This window comes from Peromyscus eremicus, chromosome 6, assembly GCF_949786415.1.
Source record: "Peromyscus eremicus chromosome 6, PerEre_H2_v1, whole genome shotgun sequence".
Taxonomy (NCBI): Eukaryota; Metazoa; Chordata; class Mammalia; order Rodentia; family Cricetidae; genus Peromyscus; species Peromyscus eremicus.
In genome coordinates, this window is record NC_081421.1 from 106707035 (window position 1) to 106730628 (window position 23594).

General features: G+C 42.6%; 1 protein-coding gene across 1 annotated transcript in view; it reads left to right on the forward strand.

Moving 5' to 3' along the window:
* Window positions 1–11572: 11572 nt before the first annotated feature.
* Slc39a8 (solute carrier family 39 member 8) overlaps window positions 11573–23594 on the forward strand; it is a 58896-nt gene continuing 46874 nt past the window's right edge. Inside the window, exons 1-2 of the mRNA XM_059266311.1 lie at window positions 11573–11657; window positions 12083–12528. Coding sequence (XP_059122294.1) covers window positions 12310–12528 — 219 coding nt within the window. The 5' untranslated portion in view covers window positions 11573–11657; window positions 12083–12309. The remainder of the gene's footprint in view (window positions 11658–12082; window positions 12529–23594) is intronic.

Below are 23594 nucleotides of genomic sequence, written 5' to 3' on the forward strand. Positions count from 1 at the left end.
TACATCTATATCATAGCCCCTGTGCCTAAGGATACATCTACAGCACAGCCCCTGTGCCTAAGGATACATCTACAGCACAACCCCTGTGCCAAAGGCGAGGAGAACATTACAGAAGAGGGGGTGGAAAGATTTTAAGAGTCAGAGGACCAGGAAAGCTGTGGTGAGATTGTGTCCCCTAGAAATGACAGAACACATATAATACCTCCACAGTATGGCTGCCTAGATTATACCTGAACAAGCACACATCCATAGACATGTTGACTTAGAAGGGGTAATAAAGAACAAGCAACAAAGGAAGGCTGAGATTAGAAGATTTTTGTTATCCTTTCCCAGGGATAACCTCAATTATTGGATAGTTATCCAATATCAGGTGGCCAGTCCTGAGACCATGTACATACAAGCAACATTAAACTGACTTAGTAGGTTATATTTATAGATTTATGTATACATATATTTTTGTAACAATACCAATGAAAGAAAAAGACATGAATTTAAGAGGGTGGAGACAGACATGGGATTGATTGGAGGAAGGAAGAGGAAGCAGGGAAATGATGTAATTATATTTTAATTTAAAAAAATAAAAAAATTAAAGGAAGTGAAGCTAGGAAGAATTATATTTTGTGTTCTATGATACAGTGACTAATTCTATTCAGGCATAAAAGAAAAGAAAAGAGAACATCGTACTTTTCTGAAGTGAGCTTTCTGACCCCACCAAAAGATAACTTTCCAGTCTAAAGAAGACTGGATTCTTGTTTGATGTTGTTATGTGGATACACTTGGCTAAATTAGGTCTTAGTCCCAGCAATCATGTTCAAAACACTTCTTGATCTGGTCTGGTCAGTTTGATGTTTTAGTTTTCCTTAGAGTTGTAGTTTATAAAATGCTATAATTTATTTTTTTCAACTAACTCCTATAACAAAGATTTGAGATGCACAGAATAGCTAAGGCAGTTCCACTGAAAGGCCGCAAACCTCTTCACATAGTGTGAGAGTCCAGGTTGAACAATTCTTAGTTCTTTGCTTTTTTCTCTGTACTGTGCAGCAGACCTTTTATAGAACTGTCTCTGATACATTCCCTAGAGAACAGCTCTTTCAAACGGGGCTCTATTGCTCCACCACCAGCTGTAGATGAATATTTAGTAGCAGTGAGAGTAAACGCCACCATTTCAGAAACTATTTTACAACAAGGATGTGAGATAAGTACATCTGGGAGAAGACTAGATGTGAAACTAGTCAAGAAGATTCTTTCATAGATTCAAGCTCCTAATAGTATTTAAAAAGGAAGTTTTGATTTCTAAGTCCTTAATTTAAATGAAGATGAAAATACTTGTGAATAAATCAGTGATATCATGGTGTGTGTGTGGGGGGGGGGGCAAAGAGCAAGTAACGCCTATCAGTTATTAATTTTAGTTCTTCATGTTTATACTTTAATGTGAATAGGGATACTGTGACTTGGAGATGTGTAGGGAAAGAGGGAGGGAGGGCAAGGGACCAGGAAATAAGAAGAGTCTATGGGTACCAGGTACTAGGATTTGATAAACCAAAGAAAAGAACTCCTGTTCACAGTCTCTGTAGACCTAAAACAACAGTTCTGCCTCAATAGAATAAGAATGCCATTTATTCCAAGGCATGCCAGTGCTGTGGCCGGGGAGCAGAGATCCAGTGTTCAGTTGGGTAACCATGATTCTCATGGTGGTGCCGGAGAGAACTCCCCAGAACATACAGTGATTTCACTTTCCCAGGCCAGAGGAACTTTATGGACTTATCCAGGGGCTCAGCCTGAAGGGGTCTGGAGCCATTGTTTTGATTCTCATCACATTCCACAACATGTGCAGGATAAAGTTCAGACACAGTGGGAGGAGATGACTTTGAACTCACAGAGATCCAGATGGATCTCTGCCTCCCGAGTACCAGGATTAAAGGTGTGTGCCACCACTGCCTGACCTCTATGTCTAATCTAGTGGTTGGCTCTGCCTTCTGATCCTCAGGCAAGCTTTGTTTGATACACAATATATCACCACAGTTGTGGGCTTCCCAATGGACGGAGAGAGAAGCCTGGACAAGGGCCTGTGCACTAGCTGGAAGTACTGTTTCTGAGGTTACATCTCTAAGGGTTGCTAAGGAACTTTTTTTTTTTAAATGAGATCATAGAGTGGTTCCTGATATGAATCAGATATGAGTACAGCCTGTGAGGTAAGACCATAGCTCACAAGTAGGACAGGGGAAGGCCAAATGTTTTTACTGCAAACAAAAGTTTATTTTCATGTTGGTGAGATTCCCAGGAAATATCTGGGAAAGGAATAAGGCCATACTTAAAGGCCACAGGCACTCAGGCCTTCAACATTATTTACTGCAATTTTATCTGGAAATATCTCTCTAGAAAGGGAATGTCTCTGTTTGAACAACCCTCAAGTCAGTACTGTCAACTGTGTTATAACTCTGGATTCTCAGCTGGCTTCAACCAGATTTCTTTTCTTTTCCCATCTCCCTTTAATTTTCCCTGCCTGTCTAGTCTGCCTCATAGACATCTGTTGAATACTAGTGAACACAGAAACTAGGAAGTAGGCAGTGTGGCCTGTGAGGAAGGTGGTATAGGCATGTATAAAAGGGAAGTTAGAGTGTATGAAAATGTTTTGAGGGAAAATGAAGGTAAACTGTCACTGGCATGGGAGCCCACGTGTCAGCACACAGGAGGCTGAGGTAGGAGGACTGTGAATTTGAGGCCAGCCTGGCCTACATAGCAAAACTCTGTCTCAGCATGCACACAAGTACACACACACACACACACACACACACACGCGCACGCACACACGCACTCGCGCACACAAACATACACTCACACTCACACACTCACATACATTCACACTTAAGGGGAGGACATTCTTTTGTGTCCTAAAAATTATGAGTCCAAAATGGGAAGGAAGAGTTTAGAGGAGAACCAAGAGTCAGGACAAGTTCTGGAAGCTTGAGAGAATTGTGAATGGGCTTGGAAAGCAGTGGGCAAAGAATGCTAGGACATTTTTGTCCATGTAGGACAATTCCCAAACCTAACGGTGGGCAGAGCCTAGATTTTAATTAAAAAATGAGTATTGGCAATACTGATATAGACAGAATTAGGAGTAGTTATGGGACAATGACCAATTTTTTATTGCAGAAGCTACTGTGAATGTTGAAGTCTTCTGGAAAGCATCAATTATAGAAAGAAAGGAGATGCTTTTAGCAAGACACTATACCTTGGGTATGTGTTCCCCAGTTACATATGCTGGCTAGACTTAGAAAACTGCTAACACATTCATGTAGTCTCCAGTGTAAAGTCGATGGCAATACTTACAAAAGACTTATTGGAGTCTTGTTTCTGAATATGTCTATGAATTAAGAAGAATAATTTGTCTATGCTCACAAAAATTAGTGCAAGTCACGTTTTTTATTTGTCTGGACTTCTGTGTTCACTCTTATTGCTGAAAGTATTTGTAACATGGGATAAGGTCTTGTTGTTCAGAAGGAATGTGAAGAGATAACCGCATTACTGCCCACAGATAACTCTGTAGTGTCATGAACCATTTATTTTCCTCAGCTGGAATCCGGTGTAACATTAAAGAAGCATGGTAAATCAAATAATTAGCAATGAATGAGAGTTAGGATCAGTCTTTCTTAGAAATGTAATTAGTCATGCCATACAAGGTTAGAGCCAAAAAGTGCAATTGGCCAGAAGACAAAAAATAGAATTTAAAGATAGTTATTTCAAATACAAATCTAAGCAAGAAAATCCTTTGTAAAGTACAGATAGGTGTAGTTACAATGGGCAGATACATTGTTAGTTTGAAGAGTTGGAAAGTGCACACGTGAAGGAGTGTCTGGCTGGTGAGGATGCCTGGTTCCCTCCTCTGTTATTGTTTTTTTCTTTAGGCTACACTGTGCTTTGCATTATTTTAACTTGAGGCACCACACCCCTATATATGTTGCATGTAAGTGTTAATATCAGATGCTCAGGACCCAGAAAGAGGAAAATTGAGAACAGAATAAATACTTATGCAATCCAGAGACTTCTTCCTTAATGACCTTAATGACAGCTATTTCCTTGTCCCGAAGATCCTTCTCTTTTACCCATCCTCATCTTCATCAGATCTTAAGGATGGGCCTTCTCAGTTCCATGGGACACTAAACATACGACGTCTGTGTACACCCAGTGTGGTGCTTCGTCAACAGGATGAACTGAGGAGCTGAAGTCCTCTCATGATGCCTTACTTGTGTTGAATGAAGTTGCTGCAGACTGATCTTGGCTGAGTAGGAGCATCGTGATTGTGGAGAAGTGGAATGTTGCTGGCTGAGAGCCCAGTTTACCTTGATCTAGCCCAGTTCTTCAATAGTCATTCATTTTCAAACCTCTGTATGTGACCTAACATCCTTGTGACTGTTAGGTGAAACTCCCGGAGCATGTCTCAAACCTTAGTAGACCTCTAGCCTCCTCCAACCTTAAAGGTGATAACAGCAGAGAGTTTCTGAGTCCTGTAGAAACAATTTCCATTCTTTGCTGTAGCTGATGACCTGATGCTTCCACAAAGGTATTTGGTGAATATCCTGATTTATGATCTCTTGTTACATGAATATAAAAGTTCATGTACCCTTTTCTAAAGAAAAAAAAAACAACAAAAACAAAAAACAGGTCATCCAGGATAACTTGAATCTGTTTTCTTGGCCACTGTCAATCACTGGCTCATAACAAACTCTTTTCTTTCCTTAAGTAGAGTTATTCTAATTTGACTTTTCATTCCATAAAGTTGTCTATGTCTGAGCATAGACAATGATATGTACTTTTTTAATCTTAAAAACAAAAATTTAAACTACTGTGATATGATTACATTTCCAAGAAGATCAACTTTAACCAAACTTTGGGAACTGATCCTGGAGAGCTGATATGTAGGAAGCATGCCTTCCATGGAGAATCAATCTTACCCACTGTTCAACTTACCCCATTCTCCATCAAAGACCAGGGCCATTCAGGGCTCACAGGATGAAAGGAGTTGGATGCGTTTAGGCACTTTTTTTTTTTTTAAATAAAACAAATCTATGTTATTTTTGTCAACTGTGATAAGAAAGCATACCAGCTACACAGCCTGAGGGGTTCCTGTTTGCTCCTCAGAGAAGTATGGGCAGGTGTAGACACACTGACTGATTCTTAACTTTTCTACCACCTTGGTAACATTTTATTTCTTTAATTATAAGAGGGAGACATAGATGCTGACCCTTTTGTGGTACTGGAGATTGAACCCAAGGCCTTGTGCACACTAAGCAAGTGCTCTGTCACTGAGCAACATCTGTCTTCATACAGCAGAGGAAATACTGTAGAAACCTTTACAGAGGGGCACCTTTCAGAGAAAGGTATAATTCTTTCTCTTCAAACCCCTATCCTCAAGCCAACTCCATAGTAGGACAACATTGTATCCCTAGACCTTTGTACATGTTCCCCTAGACCTTTAACAACATGAATGCAAGTGTGCACACTTACAAGTTCACAGAGTTGTTATTATCTACACAGCATATTTTCTCTTATTTTTTCATTCATTCATCCAATCTTTTCCTGTGTATATGCACATTTTGCACACACTATAGGCATATTTTAAGACAATTTGTAGATAAAACCCAGAGACTGTGGTGAGATAATGCTAAGTAAACTGGACAAGGGCTATTGGTTTATTGTAAAGAATTAAAGAAAAAGGATGAAGAATAGCTAGGGATGCTAGAGGTCAGTATAGTTTCCCATTTCATTTATTTAATCAAATTAATTCACAATTACATCACGAGGATGTGAACTATCAGACAAACTGAAAGGTCAAATGCACCAAACCCTAAAATATCATACTCATAGTGTGACACTATGGGTAGAAAATTCCATGTCGTGCCAATTCATTTCATGCACAAACTCAGAACATTGTATAAAAATGACCTGTGTTTTAGGTTTAAATAAGAGTAAATTTTGTGTTTAAACTTGGAAATTTCAATTAATCTACATAAATATTTCAAAATCTGAAATATATAAAATATAAAACATTTCTGATGTTAAGCATTTCAGATAAGGAATGCTCAACTAATATTTTAATCTTTGAAGCATAGTTTTTTTTTTTTGCCTAAATATATTAATTCACCAAGTCACTTAACTCTCTTGAACTTGCCTTTACTTGCTGATGGAGTGATCAGAATAGACTTGATATTATCTGTGGTTCTATCACTGGTTAATACAATGATTTCCTAGGAAAAAAAACCTTCCAGAATTTTTTTTAGGTACAAAGCAGTCTTTGTGCTGAGATATCCTCGATGTTTCCTCCCTGCTTCCCAGGTGAGTTTGCTAGGTCTGTTCCCCAGGTCACATTACACCCTCACTTTCGGAGATTGCCTGCATTTCTCTGTGCGGCTGGAAAGGGCCTTTTCATACCTTATCACATCTGTTTTTTCCCAGTTGTCCAGTGATGAAAATAGGGCAAATATTCTGTTAATCTCTATTTCATAAATCAAGGATTAAGTTCACAGGGCCCTTGCAGAAATTTGATGCCTGCTTGTGTTGTCTCTGGCACTGATGAGTGAGTTGACATGCCTGAATGACCTGCAGTCATTACTGTATCTTATTTGAAAGTTTTAGGCGTGGTATATTTTTCACAATAAGGAACTGATTCTTGATACTAAGAAATATGTTTTTATGTAAGCAGGCTGGCCTTGGACTTCTGATGCTCCTGCCTCTGCTCCCGAGTGCTAGGATGACTGGTGTATGCCACTACCTCTAATGTGAAGACTTAGTTTTTTAGCTGAAGGCAAGCATAAGGAATGCTCTGCTGTATAAGCAGCATCTTCCATCCCGGGGAAGCTGGAGGCTCCCCTGACTCCTGGATCTTACCTCTATTCTCCAGGATCTGCAGACAAGGAAGCCCTCGCAGCTCTTGGTCTCCTGGGTCTCTAGGGGCTTTTTGGTTCCTGCTTCTTGCAATGGCTATTCACTTCTTGTCTTTGTCAAAGTTTTATTTGTTCTTTAAGCTCAAGGGTTACCTGCCCTGTTAATTATTTGCTTATAGTTATCCACAGACATAGGTGCCCCATCTTTGTTCACAGCAACCCTTTCTTCCTTCCTTCCTTCCTTCCTTCCTTCCTTCCTTCCTTCCTTCCTTCCTTCCTTCTTTCCTTTCTTCTTTTCTGGTAGTTCTGGGGACTGAACACAAGCCATTGCTCATACAATGCTCCATTACAACCTTTATAGTCTCCACTGGAGCACACCTTTCCTTTCTTTCTACCTTGTAACTAAGCTTCCTAAAGGTAAAATTGGAAGTATCATTTTTTTTTTCTTGCTAGCACTGGGAGTGGATACTGCAGTCTCAATGCATGCTGGGCAAGCCTCTCAACCATGAGCTCCATCTCAGGGGGCATCTGGTCACTCTTGTGGTCTGAGATAGCGTAGATCATGATACACATTCTGAAAATATATATTAATTATATTAGCTTCATTGAAGATTTTTAAGTTAACATTTTAATAAAACTTCGGTCATACTTCCAATGTAATTTGTTGTAGGAATTTTCCCCTTCCTTATTAGTACTCAATGTTTTACTTTTTAAAATTGAAAACACTCATAAAATTATATATGGGCAATGAAAACCTTTCTTCTTCCATGGAACTATGTGAAATGCTGATCCCCTGCCTCAGCACCTGGGATGATTTAATATAGATTTCTTCCATTATTTGAACATGCTCATTTCCAGGATTTTAAGCACAAGAAGGTATTCCAGGTTAATCTTTTTAACTGTTGTCTTCATAGCCTGGAAACCATCCATTTCCACAAGTAGCCCTGGTTCCATATAGAGGAGAAAAGTACTTAGAAGTCAAGCTTGGTGCTTGAGCTGTGTTCACTGATATTCCAAGCCCTCTCAATGGATAAGGCAGGATCTAATTGCAGTGATTCCTCTATCTGCCTGTTTCAATACTAGAAACTAACAGTTAACACTGATATCTCAATTCTAGCTCCATATAGCCCCATAGTTCAGTCTAATTCCTGCCCCCCCCCCCATATTTGCAAGTACCTTCTTGGACAGTGCGTGCATCAGCAGAAGACATATAACATAGCCATACTTGTTTGATTCACAGATTTGCTTATATAAGGCTCATACTTACCATTCTAATTGTCTCTCTTTCTCTCCCAGACCCATGAATTTTTTTCCCCATTGTGTTTGGGCTCTGCAGGCCATGCCAGGCTACTGCTTCTTTTGGATATACCCTTCTCTTCCAGGTGGGCTCTGGCAAAGCACACTGAGAAGGATGCTTCCTGAATCATCTTTGAACTCCAATGGCCTGCCTGTGTGCATGTATATAGCCTTGACTCATTAGGGATACATTTTCTGACTTTGTCTGTCTCTTCCCCTCCTTTGACACATTCACAATCTTGTTTAGTCTCTACTTTCTTATGAAGATCCTTCCGGCCCTCCAGGCCCTTCTGCCTTAGTCAAGCTCCGCTGTGTCACTACGATCTTCTCCATGTGGATGCTATTTATTGATACTCCTTGGGGGAAAAGGGAGGCAAGTAAATGGGAGGGAAGAGGAAGCAAGTAAACCGGAAGTACTGTCCTTAAAAGCAGTAGTTCTCAACCTGTGGGTCGAAACCCTTTGGAAAACCCCTATCTCTAAAAATACTTACATTGTGATTCATAACAGTAGCAAAATTACAGTTATGAAGTAGCAATGAAAATAATTTTATGGTTGGGGTCACCACAACATGAGGAACTGGATTTAAGGGTTGCAGCATTAGGAAGGTTGAGAACCCACTGCTTTAGAGTCCTTAGTATTTCCACTAGGACAGAGAGACACACAGTTCAAAAATGTAAATTTGCTCCATATTTGCTACAGTAACAAAGGATTTGGGTTCAGAAAATCTTGAAGTTATTAAGAAAATTGGACTGGGGATACAACTGAACGGGTAGAGTGTTGCCTAGGTTGAGACTTAGGTTGGAGTCCCACCACCAACAGGAGTGGTAGCACAGGCCTAAAACCCAGCACGCGGGAGGTAGAGGTGGAGATCAGAATGTGAAGGTTGTTTTCAGTGACATACATTGTGAGTTTGAGGCCAATCTGGCCTATATGGGACCATGTCTTAAAAAACAAAAACAAACAAAAACCCCTGTAAAAATTAAAAAATTGAAATCAGCAGTCTTTTCAATTGCAGAATTAAATTCTTAATTCTAAGTGTTTTCATTTTTCATGTTCTACATGACTTTCAAATTAGATACTTAGAAACAAAAAGTCTGGATGGATTCTCAACTTGGCAAATTATCTTGTTTCTAGGTGAGAAAACTGAATAGAAGAATCCTGTGTTTGTCAAGTGACTTTCTACATGATTGAGTCAGAAACAGGAAGGACATATTTCAAACCCTCTGGCCAATATTCATGGCATACAAATCTTGTTTTTATAATTTAAAACTATTTGAACTTCGAAGTCCATCTCTAAAGACAGTATATATTTTGTGCATTGTACCTTATGGTTTAAACTGGCAGCCTTCCATTACTAGTTATAGTACTGATAAAATGCCACATTTTGGGTACTGAACAGAATCTGAGTAGATCTACGACGATTATAATTTATTAAAGTAGAAGACTAGAAATTAGCCCTAATTATCTGTTAACTTGCAATTTTACGATTATTTTCTCTTAATCACATACTTGCATTGTACGAACTGTACTTAAGTTTTCAAGCAGCTTATTATTTATTTTATTATTTTATAGGGTTTGATTGGCGGGCAAATATTTGCATAGACATCAGTGACTGTCAAATAAATTATACTAAAAAATCACAATGTAATGTTTGTATTATTGACAATCCATTCATTGCACTTGTCCCCTAACCCAACACATCATTGTATCCACCAAGTTAGTTGTGGATATGCTGGCAAGAAAAGAACAACTTATGGGATGGAGGCCAGCCTTTTAAAACGTCCATTCATATGCAGATGCCACTTGTTAGTCACCAAAGCAAAAAGGAGAAACATAGGACAGACACAGTCCATTTAAAACTCCAATAAAAAGCTTAAAGAGACTTGTCAGCTGGGTCCTGTAAGAGCTCCTTTGTGTGATCATCAACTTACTTTTGGCCCTTAGGTGAGAAATTTGCCCTTCAGGCATCAGTGCCCTTCTATAAATGAATACCAACGAATGGATAGATTTTTCTTTTCTTTTCAATTGGAAAGAATCCACCCTCAAGATCATTCAGTCCACTGCCTTGCAAGGCAGGGCTTTTTGTGTCATGTGTAGATGAGTGCTCACCCGGGATCTGTTGATCTGAATTGCTTCCAGTCATGAAGAAATTATTCTCCACATCGATGCTGGGTGCACTTAGGCAGAAAACTTCCTCCTGGCAACTGCCCTAGTACAGCTGCCCAATTCCCCTGCTGAGAGACAGCATATAACCCCACCTTCTTTCACAGGGTAGTCCTTCAGCTGTTCTCACCTAGGCACCCACCTTCCTGGAATTTTTCCTCATCCTCCCCACTCCCCATACTCACTCACACTCTCTCTCTCTCTCTCTCTTCCTCTCTCTGTCTGTCTCTGTGTGTGTGTGAGAGAGTGTGTGTGTGAGAAAGAGAGAGAGAGGGAGAGGGAGGGAGGGAGAGAGGGAGGGAGGGAGAGAGAGGGAGAGAGAGAGAGAGAGAGAGAGAGAGAGAGAGAGAGAGAGAGAGAGAGAGAGAGGAGAGAGAAGGCGCGAGAGCCAAATTTCTTATGAGTAATAGTTTCTTTTTCCTTCCACCTCCTTGTTCTTCTGTTAGCTGTGGGTCTGTTTTTGAACTTGCTGTTCTTTGGAGGGTAAGAACACCCACCCTGAAAGGCATGAACAGCACTTTGAATTCTTTTTTAGCCATCTGACAGCCAAGCTGGTTTCACTTTATTTCTGGATCGTTTCATCCACCGGATACAACCTTTGTCCCCAAACACCACATTCACTTTACACAAACTTGTTGACCTCACACCCAAGTCAGCTTTTCTTGAACCTTCGTCTGAACAAATAAACATTCCTTGTGATCTGCGGATATCCCGAGCGGCGTCAGGAAGGGCCCGCAAGGACCGTGCTGGCTCAGCTAGCCCACCAACATGCGACTGATTTAGTTTCCTCTTTCTCCTCTGATTTTAAGAAGTGAGGCAAAAAGCCAATTCCTGTTAATTTCTCAGACAATGCAAGGGGTCTAGACTCCGTTCCAGGAAGCTGATTCCTTGGAGGTAACAAAAAAGTGGGACCGGACACCAGAAAGGGGGCTAAGGATCCCATCCCGGAGGCAGGCTCCAGGGAGGGAGCAGGCACCCCAGCGGCTGGGTTGGCAGACCCAGAGGTAAGCGCCTGGGCTCTGCGCCGCAGTGTGGACACACTTGGGAGCTCAGCCTAGGGGAGTGTGACACCACGTGCTACAGAGGCGGGGACAGCACTCTCCCTCCCCTCTTATCTCTAAAGGGTGCAGGGCAGGATCTCAGAGTTTCCCCGAGGTAGAGGGGCGAAACAGAGAGAGAGAGAGGGAGAGGGAGAGGGAGAGGGAGAGGGAGAGAGAGAGAGAGAGAGAGAGAGAGAGAGAGAGAGAGAGAGAGAGAGAGAGAGAGAGAGAGAGAGAAATATATTTTGAACCTCAGAGACCGACATAGACCGAGAGGTGAGAGGCTACTGTCTCCTTCCTATCAGCTTGCCAAATCCACAGCCAGTAGAGGGTCCTGCCTAGATGAGAACCTGGGGATCTTGAAGGCGTGTTTCTCTGCAGCTCCCTGGGGGGTAACAGTCCCTACCCTTCCACGTCTGCCGCGCCAAAATAAAGCCTCAAGACAGGAAGAGGAGTTGGGGTTGCACAGTCAGAGAGGATTTAGTTCCCCGAAGTGTGGCGCGGTTAGGGCTTTCTATCCGGGACAAGCGAGCGAGTCACCACACTGTAAGCAAATCCTGGGGCCTCAGCAAACCCAGCTCCGGGCAGCTGGCCCCACGCCCGGCTTGGAGTTCGAGACTCTGGCCACGCTGTGCTCCGGCCCCGCAGGCTGCTGACCCTGTGGCCTTTATCTCTGTCCCCCTTTGTTCCTTTTATCTCAGGCTCCGCAGGAGGCCTGGAGGGGCCACGCTGCCTATCGCCTCCTGGCTGTGCTAGCTCTTCAATGCCCTGAAGGTCTGGAGCTGCAGAGGACCCGGGACACGGAGTGTCTTGCTAACTGGGCCAGGCAGTGACGCGAGACCGTCGGCCCTCCCACCCCAAGGGCACTGACATCAGGGCACCCACGCGGGTCCCTGCATCCGCCGGCTCCGGTGCTGTGCGCTCCACGATGACTCCCGGCCGGGCAGTGGCCGGGCTGCTGCTGCTGGCGGCCACCGGCCTAGGACACCCCGCCGAGGGACCCGAGCTCGCCTTCAGTGAGGACGTGTTAAGAGTGTTCGGCGCCAACCAGAGTCTGTCCGCCGAGCAGCTGGGGCGCCTGCTGGAGCGGCTGGGGGCTGCACCCCACCAGGGAGCTTTGGAGCTGGGGCAGCTGCACTTCAACCAGGTAACGGGCAGCCCGTGGTCCATGGTTTCTACAGATTTCCATCCCCAGAGCAGCCTTTTCTAGGAGGGAGAAGCTCCAGAAAAAGGATTTTGTAAGTTTTTTTTAAGTTTGAGGCGGTAACTGATGAGTGGCACTTGATTCTCACTGTTGATTCACCAGGACTCAGGGATCAGTTGTAGGGATCTGGCAGCCAGAATGATTAACTGAGCCATCAGAGGCTTGTTGGTCTATAGAAAATTAATAGAAAGGTTTATGAAGTAGTTGAGGGAGGGAAGCCACCCAAAGACATGCGTTTTAGAAAAGAATGGTATTTTTCAATCTTGCGGAAAGAGGCATTTACTTAACTTACACAGTCAGCAGAAGGAACCTGTCACATGCGGTCCTTATCAGCTTCAGGGTGAGTGACCACTCCCACTTGAAAAGCGCTTTTGTGTATATTGCCTAAGGCTATTGCAGCTGAAATGGCACAGTGTTCAGATGGGGAAACTGAGGACACCTTAAACTCAGATCACAGCTTAGTTGGTGATTCAGTTGGTGGCAGGCTGGGATTGGAGTCAATCTCTAGTCATCGACATGCCATATAAAGTGTTTATTTCTAGAATTCATTCAAAATAATAAAACATGTTTCTCAGCCTTAGATTTGAGGGCAAGCTTGAACTTTAGAGGGCAATTAAAAGTCACACTTGTCACAGGGCTGGGGCTGGGGCTTGGTGATGGAGGAGGCCTCGAGTTCTTTTTTTTTTTTTTTTTTTAATTTTTATTTTGCAATACAATTCAGTTCTACATATCAGCCACAGATTCCCTTGTTCTCCCCCCTCCCGCCCCCCTCACCTTCCCCCCAGCCCGCCCCCCATTCCAATCTCCTCCAGGGCAAAGCCTTCCCCACAGACTGGGATCAACCTGGTGGACTCAGTCCAGGTAGGTCCAGTCCCCTCCTCCCATGCCGAGCCAAGGGACCCTGCATAGGCCCCAGGTTTCAAACAGCCAACTCATGCAATGAGCACAGGACCCGGTCCCACTGCCTGGATGCCTCCCAAACAGATCAGGCCAATCAACTGTCTCACCCACTCAGAGGGCCTGATCCAGTTGGTGACCCCTCAGCCATTGGTTCATATTTCATGTGTTTCCGTTTGTTTGGCTATTTGTCTCTGTGCTTTATCCGACCTTGGTCTCAACAATTCTCGCTCATATAAACCCTCCTCATTCTCGCTAATTGGACTCCCAGAGATCCACCTGGGGCCTAGTCATGGATCTCTGCATCCAGATCCCTCAGTAGTTGGATGAGGTTTCTAGCACGACAATTAGGGTGTTTGGCCATCCCATCACCAGAGTAGGTCAGTTCGGACTGTCTCTCGACCATTGCCAGCAGTCTGTTGTGGGACAACCTAGATGCCCTTCAACTGAAGAATGGATAAACAAAATGTGGTACATATACACAATGGAATACTACTCAGCAGAGAAAAACAATGACATCATGAGGTTTGCAGACAAATGGATGGATCTAGAAAAAATCATCCTGAGTGAGGTATCCCAGACTCAGAAAGACAAACATGGTATGTACTCACTCATAACAGGATACTAGATGTGGAACAAGGATGACTGGACTGCTACTCACATCACCAGGCAGGCTACCTGGAAAACAGGACCCCAAGAAAGACACAGGGATCGCCCAACGACAGAGAAATGGAATGAGATCTACATGAACAGACTGGACATGAGTGGGGGTAGTGAAGGGCGAGGGTCGAGGGAAAGAGAGCTTGGGTGAGTGGGAGATCCCAGCTGGATCAACAACAGAGAGGGAGAACAAGGAATAGGAGACCATGGTAAATGAAGACCACATGAGAATAGGAAGAAACAAAGTGCTAGAGAGGCCCACAGGCCTCGAGTTCTATTCCCCGGCACTGCAAGCCAAGGGAGGGGGCAGCTAAATCAATGCTTCATTCTCCAGTTCCTGCTTACCGACTCATGTTAAAGAGCAGATGTAGCAGTTCATATATCCTTTATCACTTTGGGCCAGTGGTGGTTGGCTAGGAAAGCTTCTAATGACTAAGATATTTTGGGAAATTCTACGTTCTACAAACTCTGCTTTTGGAAACATGGCATTTTCCAACAAGTATGATTTTTGATTATAACTAAGGAAATTTTACTCAGATAAATTCCTTGACCTTCATCAGTACTATAGTTAGATTGGTTTCTCCCTCTCTCCCTCCCTCCCTCCCTCCCTCCCTCCCTCTCTCCCTCTCTCCCTTCTTCCTTCCTTCCTTGGGATTCAAATTAGACATATTATGTCTTGCATGTGAGTCAAGCACTCTACTGCTAGCTATAGGCCAGCCCCATGATTTTGTCTCTGTTAGTAATGTCTTTCACCAGTTAAAATGTATACAATTCAAGATGCAGAGGTTTCTAGTGTCATGAACATGGTCTTTCTTTGATCTAGAAGGATTTTGTGATGCCCTTGTGCAGAGTTTTTAAATATAAACAGTCTCTAGTTCCATTTCTTGCATGTTTTTATATTTGATTCAATGTTTGAAAAATTACATGTTGCAAAGACTGAAATGTCCACACATTTTAATGACATATTTTGAAATAAAGCAAATATCATTGTAGGTATTTTCTGGGCTAATTACTTTATCTTCTTTTAAAGGAAAAAAAAAATAGCTGAGCTGACTAGTTTCTAGGTAGGTGTGGCCATTTGCTTGGAATGAAGTTTAGGGACTGGGCTTGAACTGTATCTCTAGCTCACATACTGTGCTGACTTAAAGGATAGCCTTATCTGGCAGTGTCTGGAGGTGAATTTTGAAGGGGCCAAAGACCCCAAGCTACCCTTGCAAAGATAGTAGAGGGTATGCCTAAACATTTTAGGAAAATGGTTAAATTTACTAGTAATACAATTCCTGGTTTATAAGCTGGTGGAGTGTCTCAGGAGGTAAATTATATGTTGATGGCTTTATTCTCTTTCTCAAGTTTGCATGTGCTCTCTCATCATGAGCATCAAAAAGAGGCAGGAAGAAGCCCATAATTAGCTTGGAAACAGAGAGAAGCCAAGAAAAACTCCCGCACTAATCAGGCTTAACAAACATCTATTTGCAGTTCTGTGAAGTCTCAATGAAAACAGCAATCACTGGTGAAATGATGGCAATGCTTATCTAGAAGAATCCATTAATTCACTGGTAATTGATAGCTAGGCTTGCCAAGGCACTCAGATGTGCCCCAGCATAAAGCCATCAAATTCGAAATGAAACTTAGGACCTTTAATGTCTTCATACTCGAAAGAATAAACTTCACTTCCCTGTCCACCACCTACAGAGTAGAAACAAAGGGAAGTCTCTTGCGAGAAATTTAATTATCTGACTTTGAAAGAGTCTGAGAATGTAGACGCTTTCCAGGGCCCAAAATTTACTTAATCTTCTACAAGGTCTGTCAACAAAATTGTACTTTTGGGTGAGAGCTTTGATAGCAGTTGAATCAGCTTCTCTCAGGTAATGGACTATTGGACGTGGCAGGTTTGTTTGATGAATTTGGAATTTTTTTTGGGCAGGGCAGGGGGTAATCACAGGTACCATTACTTTGCTGCTTTGAGAAACAGAAGCACCTTGCATTCACCGTGAAGACAGTAAAACAATTCAGTTTACCATTTTGCTTTTTAATGGCTAGTGAGGGTAAAAAGAGTCAGGTAGAGCAACCTAAACTGTTGTGAGAAAGAGCGCCTTGGTAGCGAAATGGCTCTGGAATGCCCCTTGACTGACATAGAGACCTGATTTGTCCCAGGAAATGCTTATAATACACAAGAAAGGCCCAGAGGTCAGACTATCTAGGAATGATGGATCTACCTTCTGTTTGTTTTCGTTCTTTCCCTTCTTTCTTTTTTCCTTTATTTCCTCTTCTCAGGAACCTTATTGCCACATTCTCTCCTGTGGACACTAGTTAAACAGCTGGACAAAAGGGAAAAGCTCATTTTCTAGATCATCATGCTGACCTCCAGGAACACCTCCAAACATTCCTGAGGTTCTGGAGTAGATGGTAGGTGGCACTGTGACCTTTGTTCCACACTGTCCCTCTCCCTGACACGTGGGCTTCAGTTCCCCAGCTCTTTTGCTGTGTATCTCACAGCTGTCTCCTGTATCAGATACTTCTCTCTCACGTTCCTGTTATCATCAGGTTGCTGATTCTTGGGTAGGGTGTCTTTTAGACTATTTGAATTTATAAACAATCTTCTATTTGAATGTATGAACAATCTTCCTAAAGCAACACGGCATTCTTTCTTTGAATAACCCTCCATAAACTCTTTTTCACTAATGAAATTCAAATCCTCAGCCTGGCATTCCAGGCCCTGCTCCCCTTGTGCCAACCTTCCTCTCCAGACATGGCACCCACTGAACCGGGAATTTCCGTGTGTCTTCACTCAATATCTTCCTTGGAGCCTTCTGCCTCCACCTAGAGAGAAATGCTTACCCTTGAGTTCTCCAACCAAAGTGAACATCTTAGAAAAGTCTAGTTAACCTTATGCTAGAGTCATGTAATCCACAATTTCTCTATTATCTGAATTCTTGCAAGATTTTTATTATGCTACTATCAGTTACCTATGAATGAGCTCAACGGACACCTTTACTGACTTCTATAAATGACAGTGCTCATTTTATTTTATTTTTGCAATTTTAGAATATTTCTTTTTTTTCATTTTTCTTCATTAAGAAATTTTCTACTCACTCTACATACCACCCACAGATCCCACCTCCTCCCTCCTCCCACCCCCCAGCCCTCCCTCCCAAGCCACCCTACATCCCCACATCCCCCAAATGAAGGTCTCCAATAAGGATTCAGCAGAGCCCGGCACACTGAGCCTAGGCAGGTCCAAGCCCCTTCCCACTGCACCAAGGCTGCACTAAGGCTGTGCAAGGTGTCACACCACAGGCACCGGATTCCAGAAGCCTGCCCATGCACCAGGGACAGATCCCGATCCCCCTGCCCGGGTGCCCCCCCAAACAGGCAGTGCTCATTTTAAATACACAGTTTATTATATCACTCCTCTAAGCAATTCAATCCCTTTAAAATAAACTATAAATACATTATTATTATTATTATTATCATTATTGTTTTTATTAGCATTATTACTATTGTTATTATTTTGAAGTGCTGGTAGTGGAACCCAGGGACATTTAGGAGCTAGGTTCATGTTCAATTGCTTGGCTATTCATAGTCCCTAAACTTCCAGTGCTTTAAGATGGCTGAAAAGCCTTTTCGTGTTGGGTCTCTGTACGTCTTTCAAGCTCTCCTTTGGTACCATATATGCTCACTTACGTTAAGGTATCTGTTTAGGTATCACATTCCAAGAAGCTTTTTTAGATCTGGCCAAGAGTTTAGGAGGAATTCCTTTCTCCTATGTGGCTCTACATTAGTTGATGCAATTGCTACCATCTTAGGGGGTCTTGATGGGGTTTGTTTTTTCTGACAGTTAAAAAATTAAAAGTCAGAAAAAAATCTGGAGTACAATAGGTAGCAGCATGGAAAAATCTCAGACGTAGCACGCAGAATCAGCCAGGAAAGAAAGACTTTGATAGGGGTGAGGGACACACATACTACAGTAAGGCGCACAGAGAGAAAGGCTTTGATAGGGGTGAGGGAACACACATACTACAGTAAGGCGCACAGAGAGAAAGGCTTTGATAGGGGTGAGGGAACACACATACTACAGTAAGGCGCACAGAGAGAAAGGCTTTGATAGGGGTGAGGGACACACATACTACAGTAAGGCGCACAGAGAGAAAGGCTTTGATAGGGGTGAGGGACACACATACTACAGTAAGGCGCACAGAGAGAAAGGCACTCTGCCAAGTGGGGTGGGCTGGGGGTGGGCTGGGAGTTGGGGAGGGGACTTGGGAGCCCCAAATCCGGCCTTTCTTTGAGGGAGCAGTTTAAGTTCTTTGAGGGGAGGTAGTTCAAGTTCTTTGAGGGATAGTCTTCTCCTAATTTAGGGGTTGGTCACTTTGAACAAAGACAGGGAATTGAATAAGCCTACAACTTATTGCCATACTGATCCCCAGGCAGGGAGCCCTAAACAACCAGGCCTTTGTCTCAGGTCAGGAGTATCAGGAAGAAACTATAATTTCACCATTTTTATTATCTATTTGTGACCCTTTTTTCTATCTATCTACCTATCAGGGATCTTTCTAACTCCTAGCCCTTCACAATCATAGTACAATGTATATATAATTTTATTTGTGTTATCATACTTTTCTGTTTATGTGACTGTGTCCCACACCAACTCTTCTCTCCAGTAATGCTTTAAACGGGTGGATGGGAATGACCCGCTCATCCCTTCAGGGGCTGATATAGTACCTGGTTCATACCCTGTATGCATTAGACATTTTTGTTTGGAATTCTGGAGTCTCAAACTCTTGAGGCTCCTGCCTCACCCTTTCATGTGTTGGGATTAGAGGAGTTGCTCCACCTTGCCCCAATTTCATTAGCATTGTTTGAATTGATGAGGGAAGGTTGTTAAGATGGATAGAAATCTGGATTTTCATATTTAGAGTTCATTGCAGCTGGTAGAACACCCGTGCAAATGATTGTAATGCATGCTTGAATGACATGTCTGTTTAGAGAATACAAACATAAATGAGGCAAGATCGGACCTGCATTTCCAAAAGTTAGTGTGAGAGCATGGAATGCAGGGAATGGGTGAAGGTGGGGATTGAGGAGGTGGCTGCAGTGGGTTTTACAAAATGTTACAGCCATTTCAATCTGGAGATAGCAGAAGGTGATATAAAGGCTCTCCTCCCAGAGAGTATGCAAAAGCCCCCCAAGTATGCATCTTCTTCAACTCTACTACGTCCCTATTCTGCCGCTGCAATCTTTTGCCTGGAATGGTCATTTAATGATTGTCTTTTCCTTTTGTTCTCTCTGATCCTATGAAGCTAGGGGTCTCTAGAAGTGGAAAGATAATTCCTTACTCATGTTGACGGATGGTCAGGGTAGCAGTGTATAACAAAAAAGGTGTGTTGGTCACTACATTATTATTGTATGTATTGCTTATCGTCATCTGTTGTGTATTTTTCCTGGGCTAAAGGCAATGATAGACATAGTGTTGGGGGGCATTCTAGGAAGCGTTAACGATGGGGGGGACATGCTCTTTTCTTCTTTTCCTTTTTGTGTGGAGGTATGATAGGAATACATCTGGTAGGAATGCCTTCCAACCTGTTGGTTCTCCTGAGACCCCAGGGGTGTGATGTAGTAAGGAGATGCCTGGTTCCTTGTTAAGTCTCCTAGGTGAGGGCTTCTTGCTGCTTCACTCCATCCCTCACACAGGTGACAGTGCACAAGCTGTTGTGTTTGCAGGCTTTGGTAAAAAGGGGGACCTGTATGACTCATTCATCCGACTGTGATGTCAAGAGCTTCCTTCGCCTTGACACCAGGTGTGAGTGGGATCCACTTAGGAAGGAGGATGCTTTTCATTCTTTTCATATATAACTCCCAAGTATGTGTCTATATCCACTCCTCCATGAGTCATGTGGACCCTTTTGTATAACATACAGCTAATTATAGTAGGGATTTTTAATATTTCATTATGCTATATAACCCTTCTAACTATTTTATTTGTAATATTACATCTTGTTGTCAAAACAGTCCTATGTTAAGGGCACCATGATTTGTGTTACATATCAGGAGAATACAGAACAGAGAGGCTAAATACCTGGACTAATGTCATAAGTGGTGGGATCCTGACAACCTTACACACTTTGCTGTGGTGCATACATTTTTGTTATAGTCTAAGAAAACATTTTATCTAGGTAGATAAGCTATCACCTCATATTTTGAACTGTGACCAGAAGTTACTAACCATAAGTTACTTATCTGGCCCCATTGCTTTGTCACATGAAGGGGACAGTCATAGGGCTACAAAGGACCCAGGAAAGATGACTGGTCTTTGTTTAGAGAGAGAGAGAGAGAGAGAGAGAGAGAGAGAGAGAGAGAGAGAGAGAGAGAGAGAGAGAGAACCTGTGTTTGTGTGCATGTGTGTGTGTGCACGTGTGTATGGACATGTGTGTGTAACCATAGCAGCCAGCAGACAACCTCAGCTGTCATTCCTTAGGTTCCCCCCATCTTATTTTTGAGACAGATTCTCTTCTCACTGGCCTGGAACCTGCCAAGGAGGGTAGACTGGCTAGCCTACTAGTCAATGGATTTGTTTGTCTTTATCCTTCAGCTCTGTGATTATAAGTGTGCCACTGTGCATGGCTTTTTTTTTTAAAACATGAATTCTGGAATTAAACTTAGGTCCTTATGTCCTGCACAGCTGTCTCCTCAATGCCTCAGAGGCCCTTTTATGCAATTAGAAAAGAAGATGGGAAGGTGTGAAATCAGAGGGTGAGATAAAGCTGCAGGTCTTGGGCTGGAGATGGCTGAGCAGGCAACAGCACTTGCTGCCAAGGCTAATGACCGGAGTCTGATCCTCAGGACCCACAGAGTGGAAGGACAGAACTGATGCCTGCAAATCGTCCTCTGACTTCCACAGGAGTGTCATGGCTTGCATGTGCATGCACTGAGTGTTAATGAAAAGAAAAACTGCAGCTTATACCAGACATACATTGGGGGCTGTGGAAAAGGAGGATGTCTTCGTTATTCTTCATGTTTGCCAATTAAAAATGGGAAGGTTGGGTTGAGAGCAGATGACCTCAACTTGTGCGCACACACACTAAGCAAACAAATGGTGTAACTAGGAAAGCCACAGTGCTTAAATAATCACCAGAGTGAGCATGCAAGTCATATCACAAGGTTGCACACCCACGGCTCCCAGTCTACTAGACAGTATGGACCCCCGATTGCTCCCAGTCTGTTAGACAGCATGGACTCCCGATTGCTCCCAGTCTATTAGACAGCATAGACTCCTGAATTTTTTTTTTTTGCTCCCAGTCTGCTAGATAACATGGACTCCCGATTTAGAAGGAGGAGGTATCCTTTTAGTTAGGAATGACTTTGGAAGAGTCGCAACTCAGTCAATTCTGCTTATCTGCTTTGGTTCTAAAAATACATATTCACGGAACATCTACTTATGCCAGTTGCGTCTATACTTTTATTAACATGTTAGATTTCCCAGAGAGTTACCCATTCCCTTTCATGGAATGAAAGTTCCATTAATTCTAAAGATTTTTTTTTCCACCCTCAGAGATGACACTTTGATCCGCAGCCATTCCTTCTTCTAAGCTACACTCGAATATGAGAGAAATACCTGCACATTGTAGAATGTTCCTTCTTCTAAGCTACACTCGAATATGAGAGAAATACCTGCACATTGTAGAATGTTCCTTCTTCTAAGCTACACTCGAATATGAGAGAAATACCTGCACATTGTAGAATGTTCCTTCTTCTAAGCTACACTCGAATATGAGAGAAATACCTGCACATTGTAGAATGGTTCTGCCCCAAACCCCTTCTGGCAAATGCAAGTGGACATCTTCCTTTATACAGTCCTTGACTGCATCCTGCTGGGGGATGTGGTTGTGCACAGGCTTTGGGGAATGAGTTGCAACAAGGACGGAAAGCAGGTGACCAGAGCATGTCCCCCAAATCACTTGCTCCAATATAACAAGGCATTGGCATGAAGACAGTCTAAGTTCTTAGTTATCAGGACAGGGAGAATGAAGCCCTCCTTGACCAGCTGTGCTTTCTCTCGGGCTGTTGCAAGTAGAGTAGGTGAATGAAAGGTTTGTGGCAGCTAGAATTTCCATGCTTCATGCTGTGTTCGTGTTTCCTGGTTCTTCCCATCATAAGGGACAGTGACAGGCAGGGGTGTAATTTCCCCATTATGAAACCCATTGCTTTTCAACCATGACTACGGTTTTAGTTTCTTTAAATTTAATGCATTTGGAATCCCACATCATTATTTACTTTTGGTGGTAACAGGAATTACCTGTTGAGAACATAATAATGAGAACATAAATAGGAATGGAAAATAAGGCCTGAAGTTGAGAAGGATTGATAAGTGCTCCATACAGCAAACTGACCCCAGGGAAGGTAACGAACGCTGTGGCTGGTTGCTGAAATTTGTGAGTTAATTGCATGCAGAGCAGTGTTCCTGAAGGGATGTACATGTTACCAAGTGTGAAAAGTTAATCTTTGGGTAATTTATTTATTTATTTATTTTTTTTAAAAATCTGGAAACCCTAGACAATCTTAGACAATGCCATTGCCAGAGACCTTCCCATTTTCAGCTCACCTAATGGTAGAGTCTTGTTTGTAATTGACACCAATCAATTTATCCTCAGAGTATTTCCCACTTGTCTGTTTCTGTAGCCAAGTGTGTTTTCTGAATCTTGAGATTTATAAAGAAATGAAACTATCATCGAGTTACCTTTGTGATGCTGGGACTGGAGAGCATAGAAAGCTTCAGAATGGAGCCTTGTTTAATTTGGTTTCTGTCTCTTTCCAAAGATCCTCTGTTGTTTTTCTTGGACTGAAGTTTAAGGGGAACAAAAACAAAAGTCGGTGAATCAATGGCGCTAACCCGAAAAGTAGCGTTACGTCTTTTTAATCCAAATATTTAACATCTTTGCTTCAGAAGTTTGTTTGTTTTTTTAAATATATACATGCCTAAGTGAATAGTGAGAGGAAAAAGAAAAACAAAGCTCCTAAAATACATGAGCTCAGACAAAGCCCTGGAGGCAATTCTAGTTCTGGGAGCCTAGTTCAATGTAATCCATGCTTGTCATCACTCGGGTGTGTGAGTCCCTCAGATCTCTAACCATTTTAGACAATGTACCATAATGGTTAACAGTGTGTCATCTAGAGTCAGACTGAAATTGAGATTCCTTCACTTAGTAATGTATTAGTCCCAGGCAAATAACTTGCTTCTTTAATCCCAGGTTTTACCTTTGTGCTCTAAATGGATGAGCCCCACCCATAGGGGCTGTAACAATAGTAACAGCTGTAGTGCATCTGTTACATTTCAGACACTCAAGCATCCAGTGTGGGACCTGAACTAATAATAAAATCAAAATCTATTCCTTGTACCACATCCTACAAAGAATAGTAAAAGAGACAATGCTTAGAAAATGCTCAGCAGGGGCCTG